At 37.4% G+C, this 12,625-nt stretch overlaps 1 protein-coding gene across 3 annotated transcripts in view; it reads right to left on the reverse strand.

Moving 5' to 3' along the window:
* Positions 1-1,533: 1,533 nt before the first annotated feature.
* DIMT1 (DIM1 rRNA methyltransferase and ribosome maturation factor) overlaps positions 1,534-12,625 on the reverse strand; it is a 26,345-nt gene continuing 15,253 nt past the window's right edge. For all 3 annotated transcript variants that reach the window (XM_069096379.1, XM_069096381.1, XM_069096380.1), the window contains 6 exons: positions 7,867-7,990; positions 7,656-7,748; positions 7,013-7,077; positions 5,320-5,383; positions 4,262-4,368; positions 1,534-1,777 (listed from right to left, as the gene is read on the reverse strand). In XM_069096379.1, the coding sequence (XP_068952480.1) occupies positions 1,735-1,777; positions 4,262-4,368; positions 5,320-5,383; positions 7,013-7,077; positions 7,656-7,748; positions 7,867-7,990 (496 nt within the window). In that variant the 3' untranslated portion in view covers positions 1,534-1,734. The remainder of the gene's footprint in view (positions 1,778-4,261; positions 4,369-5,319; positions 5,384-7,012; positions 7,078-7,655; positions 7,749-7,866; positions 7,991-12,625) is intronic.

The following is a 12,625-nucleotide window of genomic DNA, read 5'->3' on the forward strand; positions in this document are numbered from 1 at the left end:
TAAAAAGGACAATTTCTAATTTATCTTTTTTTGTTGTCCCTTTACTCTCTAGTTAACAGTGATGTTGGACTACCTAACTGGCAAATCTTGTTTGAAGCAAATTTGAGTTTACAGAACATTTACAAAAGTTCAGTATAATTCTAAGAATGGTTATCCTGATGCATTTAAAATAAGGTTAAAAACTAGGCACATGTCTCTCGTACAAGTAGGGATCTACTGCTACCCATATGAACATTAAGATTCTGAGAACAGGCTTATAAAAGGGCCTTATTTTCATGCAATTTGTAATTCAGAAAAATGCTGTAAAGTTATGGATGTTACTAACAGTTTTATCAGGCAGCTAATGCAAATTAATTAATTTATATTAGCCAAGAGACATTAACTGCCTAATGAAGCAAATTTAATCTGGACACCATAAATGTTGACTATTCAAGACAATTGGAGGTAAGGGGACCAACTTCCATATGCTGCATGTAAAGTAAGTAGAAAAAAACAATCTGGGATTCCATAAAGTTAAGATACAAACAATGATAATGAAAAAGTCTGTAATTTTAGGTTTAATTATTTTCTGTGCTGTCACATAAGCCCATGATCCACTACAGCAGTTTTACATTAAGGCCACTATATGTTCCTAGCTGCTGTAAGTCTTGTGAAACTGCAAGGGACTTTTCTCATCCAGGAGTTTCCTCTACTAATGAAATCACAGGTTCAGTCCAACCCTCTGAACTTAAATATTTACAGAATTCTTTTTTAATCAAAATAGTTGTCTTTCCTACGTGTCTTACCTTTTAAGATATTTTTACTTTTCCATGAATATTTTTTTTTTAAAGCCAAGAAAAAATTTGTAGTTTTATTTTCTCCATGTTATTTATACATATATAAAACATATCACTGAATGGTGATTTTTATGAGGTGACTGATAATCCTACCATTGAAACTTCCTGGTTAGTCACCGAATTTCATAGCTGGGAAGGATCTCACAAATCATCTACTCTTAACTTCCCTTATTTGGCCAGTGGGGAAATTTGAGGTCCAGAGGTGAAATGTCTTGCCTGAAGACACATAACTATTGTGTTATCAGAGATAAACTGAGAATCAATCCCATGTTCCATATTTCTCAATATACTGCTTTACCCACTTCAATGGAAAAGGAACTCTAAGCTCAAGGAAATAAAGGATCAGATGGATGCAAATGAATAAGTGAAAAACAAAAATTCATGATAGGAGAACTAGGGAGATGAATATTTGATAAATGGGAGATTGTGGGTAAAGAGAATAATGAAAAAGCTTATTTTTAATTTAAAAGACATCCCAACAAACAAGCAAAAGATAAGGCGACTAAAGATAGAATTACCACAATAAATAAGATGTTAGTTTCAGAAGATGAAACGGGTAGAAGTGAAAAGGTTTATGTGTTGAGTTTGTGCGTGTATTGCGGCTATTAACTTTTGGAAAGAAATGTATTTGCTCTGGAGGGTCAGTGACTTGGCCACCCCATGCCCCAAATTACAAAAAGTCTGAACACTTATAAAGTACAGAATAAATTTGTCCTTTAAAAATTTAAAAACCAAAAAGAAACTTCATGATAACAGGGTAAATTTTAGTCATAAAACCTGCAGGGTTTTTGGTGGTTATCCTCATAAAAAATAGAGGTCCGCATTCTTCATTATATCAGTCCAAGAAAGTAAAATTATAGTTTCTTGTTAAGTATGGAGTATCTTCTTTTTAATCTGACTAAGAAAAATGGATGCCTTCTGCGTTGAATCCATGTAGCAATCTGGAAGAAAGGTGAATGTGAAAAAGTTGGCAAACAATGACCAAAACAGTACTGCTTTAAGTACTGCTTAAAATTTTGTGTGTGGAAGAACAAAGTATAAGCTCCTAACAGCCCACTAGGTTTAAACAATATTTGATTTTTAAAAATTATAGTACAATAAAAAAAAGTGACAATACATTGTAAGAGACTTGATACATAAAAACATTTGAGATCAAGAAGACCCAGGTGTAAATACTCCCTTTTGACTTATATTTGCTAGCTGCTGGCCATGGTCAAGTCACAAATTTTCAGTGCCCCAATCAAAACTTAAGAAGTGAATTGCTGATCTACATAGAGGAAAGAATTCCCACACCAGAATTTAATTTCCAGATGAAATTACATATCAGGATGAAAAAACAAAAAAAAAAAGGTCACGAAATAACTGCTCTATATACAACTGCAACTGACTGGAAAACCTGTTAGATTGCCATTCATTCTTATCACTAGGTTTGGTCTACTTAGGTTTAAATTTTGTGTTGAAATGGGAGACCTCTTTCATCTGATCCATAAAAACAATTTAAACATATCAAGGGATACCACAGTATCGCAAATTCAGAGCTAGAAAGAGTATCAGAGGCAGCCTCAATTTTACAAGTGAGGAAACAGACTTGGAGAGAATGACCTCTTTGTCCAAGGTCACCCAGGAGAAACAGGACTGAAGTTCCAATCTAATTCCAGTTCAAGTGCTCTACATTGTATCATGATATCTTCCAGGACAAGAACCCAATGGCCACATACACTAAATTTTTGTTCCTCTCAATGAAATCAGGTAGAGGGAAGAAAAAATCTTATGTAAAGATACAAAAGGAAAACCAGGATCCCCTGGTTTCATCTCTGTTCCATATGGGATTTTCTTAGTAAAGATACTGGAATGGTTTTGCCATTTCCTTTTCTAGCTCATTTTACAGATGAAACAGAGGCAAACAGGGTTAAGTGACTTGGCCAAGGTCACACAGCTAATAAGGCTCTGAGGCCACATTTGAACTCTGGTCTTCCTGACTCTGGCCCAGTGCTCTATCTACTGTACCACCTATCTGCCCTTCACAAGAGCTCAGGTGGAATTAAAAAAAAAAAGACAAAGTTCCCTGAGGTCAGTCAACAAACATTTATGAAGTGCCTACCATGTGCCGGGCATTGTCCTGAGTGCTGAGGGTAAAAAGAGAGGTGAAAGACAGCCCCTGCCACTGAGGGGCTCCCAGCCTGGCAGAGCAGACAACAAGCAAACAGCTATTTACAGCCTCCGTTTTCAAGCTAAACTTCCAGGTGGTTATGAAGAACAGGAAGTTGTTCTTGGCAAATGTAAAAAGGGTGGCATGATGGAAAGAGAACCACAATTGGAGTTAGGAGAGCTTCGGCTTAACTTGCATCTGCCACTTGCTAGACAAGAGCAGGGCACTTCAGCCCTGTAAGCCTGCTTCATCGGCACCACAGGGATAACGCCTGTCGCACTTAACAAGCCAGGTGGAATGGCTAGTGCTTTGCAAACCTTGAAAATGCTACGTAAATACCAGTTCTCATGAGGGTTACAGAATGTGGCTATCAAGTTGCCCATAGGGTCCGGTCTTTTTTTACTTCCTGTGTGGAGAATGACATGAGTACTCTTTGCTAAAAGGTGGAATTACCTTGTTAGGTAGTTTTTAGAATTAGCATCTAATTCTATAGTATCAAATCAACAAACTTAATGTACCATTTGACTATTATAACTCTCTCAAACCATTTGTATTTATCAACAAAGCTAAGTCAAGCAGAGAATTAAGACAATTACTGGTTTGCTTAAGGGCAAAATTCTTCCCAAACACATTTGGCCATTCATAAAAACTGTATGGCTGATTCAGGTAAAAATTATTTCGGTCAGAATTATCCAAATAATTAGCTCACCTGTGCCTCTGGTTGTTTCGTGCTGGCCTCAAGTGACTAAGCGGGCAGCCACAGTCATTGGCTGTTATCTGGGCACTAAAGTGACTGCCACTGTTTCCTGCTCAGTTTCCTGAGCAGTGGTTAGTACCAGGATGGAAAAAAAAGACATAAGGGGTCTATTCCCTGGGTTCAGATTCCTATTCCTCAGCTAAAGAAAGCTGTAAATAAAAAGCTGCTAATTTAGCACTCCTCCAACTGATAAGTTTATTAAGCAGATAGATTCTTAAAGGAATATTGAAAAGACTATAAGTGAAAGTCAGTTAAAAACTACCCCTTAACCCAGAGGTTATCTACTGGCTCTGACTGTTCCTCATTACTGGTTTTTTAATTAATTATGTGCTGTGGCTAGCTAGCCTCTGTCTACTCCACCAAATACTGTTCCAGGCAGCACAAGCTCTATGCAGCAGGTTTCCAGGTAGCCCCTCATGCTGCTCTTCTTCCATGGCCTTTAAATATAGCATCTGCAGGTGTCAAGAACTCAGAGATGTATATGTGTCTAAGTTGTTTAGAAAATTAAAATGTAATTACCTAATAAAGTCATCTATGTCCATGGAACGGGCCCGTTTGTCACTGAAACCTGTATCCGTTAGGATTTTCTGTATTTTATCTGCAATGCTAAAATCTTCTGGTACTGCCTATAAACACAGGATGCAGAATAAATGAACACAATGTCTTGCAATGCAGCCATTCTGACTCTTTTTTTGGGGGTTCATGAAAGTCAAAAATAACTTTTAGTTTGTGATAATATGAAAAAGAGTTTAATTGTACAGATAAAATGAATCTTTGAGAACAGGTTGTATCAGAGGGCTAGTGAGGTCTCTCCCAACTCAAATTCTCTGACTGTATGGTTCTAACTGGACAACCTTCCCCCAGAGACCAAGAAACCCAATTACACTTTTGAATAAGATCATTTTTTATTGCCCAAACATTCTTATCTTTATTTTTTCTAATTTAAAAAAAAAAAATTTTTAGGAGGGGGAAAGGCAATGTAATTTGGGTTAAGTGACTTGCCCAAGGTCACATGGCTAGAAAGTGTTAAGTGTCTGAGGCTGGATTTGAACTCAGGTCCTCCTGACTCCAGGGCCAGTGCTCTATTCACTGCACCACCTAGCTGCTCCCATTCTTATCTTTAAAATGGGGCTAATTTATATATCCTAGATAAAAAACATTGCTACACTTATAAGGTATAATTTTTCATCAAAGAATGAATCCTAGAGAAATTTTTTAAAAATAAAATTTTGTTTAGTATGCTGTCTCTGTACAAGCTCATTACATTTACAAGCAAAGTTATAGACTCAAACTTCTGAATGTTTACATGGAATTGGGTTTTTGAGCCGTTTACAGGTATACTGTAATTAGCAGATAAAAAAACAAGGAAAATGCAACAGTGATGGCTCACAACTAAACATAAGTTATTATGTAGTTACAGTTGTATCAATATATCAGAACACGAATTAAAATGTTTTCAGTGGGTAATGATACACACTGTATGCTTTTTTTACAAGAGATACAGAATTTGCCCGAAGTCAGAGATGCATCATAAAAGAGGATGATTGTATGACCACTAAAGAACATTTTATACTTACCATATTATGGACTGAACAGTGAATTCGGTAATTTTTTTCCAAAAGCTGTTGCACTGCACTTGACCTATGGCAATGAAAAATGATATTAACAGAAGTGCCAAGTTTCAGTTTCAATAGATTCATTTCTATATATTTATGTTTAGTGAAAGGTGGATATTATGCTTTTATAGAATTTTTTAAGTGTTTCATATTTAAATAAATGAAACAGTCACCAAACTGGTCATATTTTAGATTGCTATAATTATAACCTTAACACATATATTAATAATGTCTATCATTTTTATAGCACTTTATGTCTTACAAAGTGTTCACAAATTGATCAAAGGGTTGAGAACTGGAAGGCATCTTGGAGATCATTTAATCCAACACCCTAATTTTACAGAGGTGCAGTAAAAGCAGTGACTTGCCCAAGGTCACTAACTGGCAGAGCTAGAATTTGTACCCAGGTCTTTTAAGACCAAATCCTGTGTTCTTTCTCCTATCCCACATTGCCACACTCCACATCTATTATTTGATTTGTTCCTCACAACATCCTAGTGAGACAGCTAGTGAAATTATCCCTATTTTATAGGTGATGAAACTGAGCCTCAAAGAAATTGTGACTGCCACTTACTAGCTGTGTGACAACAGCTATGATTCAAGCCCAGGCCTCCTAACTCCAAATCCACTGATCTTTACATTACATGGCAGCTGCCTCCATGATAACAAAGAGACTAAAGGAAACACAAAGGAAACAAGGCTTAAAATTACCCTTGTTTCGTGGTTTCGGTGAAACCTGGGCAGACTTGTATGAACTAAGGGTGAATTCAGCAGAACCAAGAGAACAATTTAAACAATACTGTGAAAACACTTCAAAAGACTTAAGAATGCTGACTGATGTAATGACCAACCACACAGAGGACCAGTGGAAAAACATGCTACCTACCTCCTGACAAAGGAATGGACTTGCAATTAAGAAATACACATACACATAATACATATGTATAGATTATAATTATATCATATGTAATAATTATGTATATTATTTATTTGGGGGGCACAGTTAATATGGGAATTTTTTAAAATTTTTTTTGCTTTTTGGAGGGCAATTGGGGTTAAGTGACTTGCCCAAGGTCATATCGCTAGTTTTTGTGTTGTGTCTGAGGCAGGATTTGAACTCAGGTCCTTCTGACTCCAGGGCCGGTGCTCTATTCACTGCACTACCTAGCCGCCCTGGGAATTTGTTTTGCTTCACTGTGTTTGTTAAAAGGTTATTCTCTTCCTTTTTTTTTACCCCAATGGAAGAGGTGGGGAGAGAAAAATCTTTATGTTCATTAAAAAATTTATTAAAAAGAAAAATAATAAATGAAACTAAGCTTTTAAAAGTACTCCTATTTTTGGATAAATGCAACCCCAATAACCTCCTCAAACTTATTACTTCAATTCAAGCTAAAACCCGAGGCTTGCTACAGAAACACAGTGGTGCTATGTTAACCATTGTATGATGGAGAGCTGTGGAGAGTTCCAAGAAGCAGTGGTAGAGCTAGGCCAAGAATCAAGTCTTCTGACTCCCAAACTAAGTCCCTTCTCATTAATCCCCTGCTCAGCCCCCACAATTACACTGAGATTAAAAAAGCTTAACAGTGTCTGGACCTGTATACTGTAAAGCAGCTGTCCATTATCCCGCAATTAGAAACGCAAAGAGAACACTTACTTAAAGGCTGCAGACAGAGTCTTGTTTTTCCTCACAAATGTTATCCTCACTAGACCATCCCACTCCTGAAACAGATTGATATTGTTCTTATACACCAAAAAGTCTTCAGTTTGCTATACATTCTCCATAAAAAATGGAGTGTTATTTTTAAATATTTTGTTTCATGTTTTTATTATATTTTTAATATTTTTGCTATATTTGTTATATTCCCTCACTAATAATTATTTAAGTGCAAATGTGTAATAACAAAAGAGTGAACCAAAATCAATCATAAATAAATAATTTTTAAAAATAACGTGGTTCCAATAAAAAGGTTTAACAATAAGCCTGGGGCGGCCAGGTGGCGCAGTAAGAGCACCAGCCCCAGAGTCAGGAGACCTGGGATCAGTTCTGGCCTCAGATACTTAACACCCACACAAAAATAACTGGCTGTGTAACCTTGAGCAAGTTACTTAACCACAATTGCTTAAAAAACAAAACAAAACAATGAAGCCTGCACAAATCACCTGAATTTCCTAGCAAGCACCAGCGGCACGCAACTGCTAATGTTACCAGGTCTTGCTCCTGTTTACAATTTCCTTTTTCTGAATGATGACCCTATGCTCTTGTGCAGCCTAGTGGCCTGGTTTTGTTTTCACCTTACCTGGAAACTGATAGGTGGTGGTGGGTTCTTAGGTTCTATCCTTACCACACTTGACTCAACTTTTGGTGGTGGTCTGAAGTTATTCTTCCCAACCTGTTCATCACAAAATGAGTGTCAGGCTTCATTTTATTTATTTGTTTTTGCGATTTAGTGACTATACTCAGAAACTCAACCTGGGATGAAGTTGCTCCACAGGTTAAATTTCACTTACTTTCATCAGATGATCCACTCGTGCTAGTAACTGGGTATTAATGGAAAGTCTGCAGTATAGCTTATCTCCTGGTTTTGCAACCAAACGGAGAGCAAATTCTCTCTGGAACATAAGTATAGCACACCTGATAAGAAAATAAAATGGGAAGAAAGAAAATGCCCTCTTTTAATAAAGAATGCATAACCATAAAAATAGCATTCAGTAAAATGTTCATTTATTATAGACTAGGAACTAAAGAGTCAAAGACAAAAAAGAAAAAGTTAGCAAAGAAATCAGGAAAGGCCTTATGGAGAAGTTGACACATATGCTTTAAAGTCAGGGAGGGATTCTTAGAGGCAAGAAGTGTGGAAGTCCATTCCAGACACATGCTAATGTCCAAAGATAGAAGAGAACATGCCATTTATGGGGCAAAGCCAAGATGGTGGGGTAGCAGGAATCAGACTAGCCTAGTCCTTCACAAAACTCCTCCCAACTGACCTAGAAAATGCATCAGGGAAAATCCATATGGGTAAATCCAAGGAATGTTACCGTGAGTAATTTGTCAATATGCTCTCTCTGTCAGCATAGGGAGACAGAGAGGTCTGCAGATTTCAGGGATGAGGTCAGGCCAGGAGTTCACTGCCCCCATGAAGCGCTCCAGCAGGCAGGGAAAAGCTGTTCACCAGGGCAAGAGGAGGTCCCAGACCAATCCTGAGGTATACCAGGGTACCTCAATGAGGACAGGTGCCAACTGGCAGTTTTGTTATCCACTACCCAGTTTTGGGTCACAGATCCAGGGTACGCTAAGAAGGAGAATTCTGACAGAAGTGGTGCTCTCAGGTAGGGAGGCCCTGGGCCTTCACCAAGAAAAAAGAAATGCAGAAGAAAGAGGCAGCAGTATAGCTCAGACCTTCCCAAGACAAAAGTCGGGGGTGGGGGGCTCAGCTCTATCATTTACCCAGCTTGCAGAGAAATAAAGAGGGCAAAAATTCTAAATCAAAGGAGGGCCTAAATTCTAAATTCATAAAGCTGGGCTTTAGTATAATAAAGCTGGCTAATAGGGAATAGGTCCAGGAGCATTCTACTCTTGCTCAGACAGACCCAAATCCAGGTCAGGGACTAGCTGAGCTCAACTGGTAGGGGCAACAAGCAGATTCTGACCGGCGTCGGACCATTTTGGGGGCACTGAAAGCTTGCAGGTTCCCAGTCTGTTCCTCAGATCCTATAATAACACAATATTCCAAGAAAGCGGCAACAGGACCAGCCCACACACTTCCCTCCAGAAGTACACGGAACCTCTTCCTAACATCAAGTCCAAAGTAAAAAAATAGACTAGAAGAACAAGCAAACAGAAGAAAAATCCCCCCCAATTAAGAACTTCTGTGGTGGCAAGGAAGCTCAAAAAGATATAAACCCAGAAAAAGAGAATGACTCCAAATAATCTGAATGCAAAACCTCAGAGAAACACATTGTTTAGGCACAAACCCAATTAGAATTCCTGAAGAGTAGTGTTGTTGTTGTTGTTTTTAAAGAGAGTTTAAAATGTCTTTTTTTTATAAATGAGAGTGCTTGAAGAAAAAAAATGAGAAAGAAATTGTAAAATTGGAAAGGGAATCAACAATTTGGCCCAAGGAGTACAAAACTTTGCCAAAGCAACAAACTTCCTGAAAACTGGAATGGACCAAAGAGAAGCCAATGACTTCCTGAGATAACAAGAAATTTTTTAAGCTAAAAGACTAGAAAAAAAAAAATGGAAGTAAATTTAAGTTATCTTATTTCAAAAACAACGGACCCAGAAAAAAGATTGAGTAAAAAAAAAAAAATAAGAATCATTAGACTGCCTGAAAAACACGACCAAAAAAAAAAAAAGCATAAACATAATATTTCAAAAAATCTGAAAAGAAAACTGCCCAGATCTCTTAGAACCAGAGGGCAAAATGGAAACAGAATCCATCAGGCACCTCCTGAAGGAAACTCCAAAATGAAAAATCCCAGGAGCATCACAGTCAAAATCCAGAACTACTAGGGAAAGAAAAAATACTGAAAGCAGTCAGAAAAAAAGAATTCAAATATAGAGTAATCAGTCAGGATCACACGTAATTTAGCAGCCACCACTATAAATGAATAGAGGACTTCAAAAACAACATTCCAGAAGGCAAAGATTATATAGACTTACAGTCAAGAATAACTTACCCTGAAAAACTGAGTATAATTCTACAGGGAGAAAAAATGGATCTTTAATGAAATAGAAGACTTCCAAGCACTCCTGATGAAAAGAACAGAGCTGTGTAGAAACTTTGAAGTTCAAATAAATATTATTTCACCAGATCCTCAGAGCAACTTTGTAAGGTAGGTGCTTTTATCTCCATTTTTCAGATGAGGAAATTAAGGCAGACAGCTTAAATGATTTGTGTCCGAGGTTGAATTTATTGTTCTGTCTTCCTAACTCCAGCCTTGGCACTTTATCCACTGTACCACCTAGCTGTCTATAGTAAGAATGGAAAGGTAAGATAAGAAGTCAGGCCATAAAGAGTTTTAAGTTCCAAACAGAATATATTTGATCCTGGAGGTAATTCTTAAGTTCTGCTTAGGACAGAGTTTTTGAGAGACCTACATATAGAACATCCTGTTCCAGATGTCTTAAAGGCACCTGGTGATTCAGGACTAGAGTACAGGAAAGAAACTCAGGCTGGATCTAAAAATCTGGGAATCATCTGCATAGAGATGATAACTCAACCCAAGGAAGCTAATGTGACTAGCAAACAAAGTAATATAGAGCTGAATTTCTTAACATTTTTTGTATCACTGAACCCTTTTGCAGTCTGGTAAAGCCATTGACATTTTCTCAAAATAATGTTTTTTAGTTATAAAATGAAAAAAAAAAACAGGATTGCAAAGAAAACCAATTATATTGAAATGCAGTTAGCAAAATATATTTTGTAAAAGTTCATGGATGGGGTGGCTAGGTGGCGCAGTGAGTAAAGTGCCAGCCCTGGAGTTGGGAGGACCCGAGTTCGGTTCCGGCCTGAGACACAACACCCACACAAAAATACTAGCCGTGTAACCTTGGGCAAGTTACTTAACCCCAACTGCCCTCCAAAAGGCAAAAAAAAAAAAAAAAGTTCATGGATGACAAGTTAAGAACCCCTGGAATAGAGGGAAAAGAAAACAGTCAGGATAAGGCCTAGGAGGATATCCATAGTTGGAAGGTATGACAGGGATCAAGATCCAGCAAAGGTCATAGTGGGAAAGAAACAGGAGGGAGCAATGTCATAAAACCTAAAGAGGAGAGAGCATCCAGGAAGAGGCATTCAATCTCCCAAATGCTGCAGAGAGAGCTAGAAGGATGGAGATTAGGAAAAGGCTGCTAGATTTGGCAATTAGGGTGTCAGGAGTTTTATTTGAATTAAGATGGCAGGAACTAGATTGCTAAAGACTAAGAAGAGAGTAAGAGGAGAAAGAGAGGCACTTAGGGTTGGACAACTTTCTGGAAGAGGTCAGGAAATAAGGCAGGGAGACACATGTGCTGATAATTATAACTAGCAGGGATGGCTCAATTAATCAAAGATTTTTTTTAATGATGGGGAAGACATAGCTCCATTTGTATGTAGTAGAGAAGACGTCAATTTATTGCGAGAAATTAAGATAAGGCTGAAATGTCAACTATATAGGCAACTAATGCAAAGCCCAAAAGCCATTCACCCAAGGGGGTCAAAGGATACCAACAGCCCTCAAAAGAACTGCAAACTATTAATTATAAAAATGAATATTCCAAATTGCTAATAAGAAAAGTGCAAATCAAAGGAATTCTGAGGTTTCACCTCACACTCAACAAATTAGTAAATATGGCAGAAAAGAGTAACAGTCAATGGTGGAGGAGCTGTAGAAAGGCAGACACATTAACATACGATTAAGTAAGTGGGTCCAACCACATTTGAAAACAATTGGAATTACGTTAAGAAAATGACTAAAATGCCCATGCCCTTTTATCAAAAGATCCCACTGCTAAGGTTAAACTCTAATGAGTCCCATGATATAAAAGACCCATATACACCAAATTATTTATAATAGCATTTTTGAAGTAGTAAAAAAAAAAAGCCAACCTAGAAATAAAGCAGATGCCCAGTGAATGCAGAATTGACAAAACAAGTTATAACACATTAACAGAATGGAATATGACTATGCTTTAAGAATCTCAGTCTTTCTATAACAACTGCAATCTGGAATGACTTCAAATTCATTTTCAGACATTGACTGCGTGACATAATACCACAAAGAAAACAGAATGTTGTGACATCATGATGTCCAAACCTGCTCCCCAAAAAATTAAGTGAGAAAGCAGCCCTTCTTTGAAGAGGTTGGGGACTATAGGTTCAGAATGCTACAAATGTCAGATTTTTTTTTTTATATGTTGGTGAATTTTGATAATTTCTTTCTTTTTCTATTCTTTGTTGTAAGAAATGATGCTCTGTGAGGAGGAAAATTGAGAGAGACACTGGGAAATGTAAGTGATGTAAAAATAAAAGATACCCAAAAGGTTATTTTTTTTTTAAAAGAAAAAGAAACCAGGCAATCTTTGATTTTGCTAAATGCCCAACAGGGCCCAAATGGGATGATAAGAGGCACTCTGAAGTGAATTTAAAAGCAAGAACAACCTCCCTCCCCTCTAAGGTGGGAAAGGAAGTATAAAGACCTAGAAAAATTACCATTTAAAGCAAAACTATTGTATATGATTGTAAGGGTTATGGGATTTAAAGATCTCCCATGCCCCATGGACGTG

This window comes from Petaurus breviceps, unplaced genomic scaffold, assembly GCF_028583685.1.
Source record: "Petaurus breviceps papuanus isolate PSGF00001 unplaced genomic scaffold, PetGlider_PUasm1.0 229, whole genome shotgun sequence".
Lineage (NCBI taxonomy): Eukaryota > Metazoa > Chordata > Mammalia > Diprotodontia > Petauridae > Petaurus > Petaurus breviceps.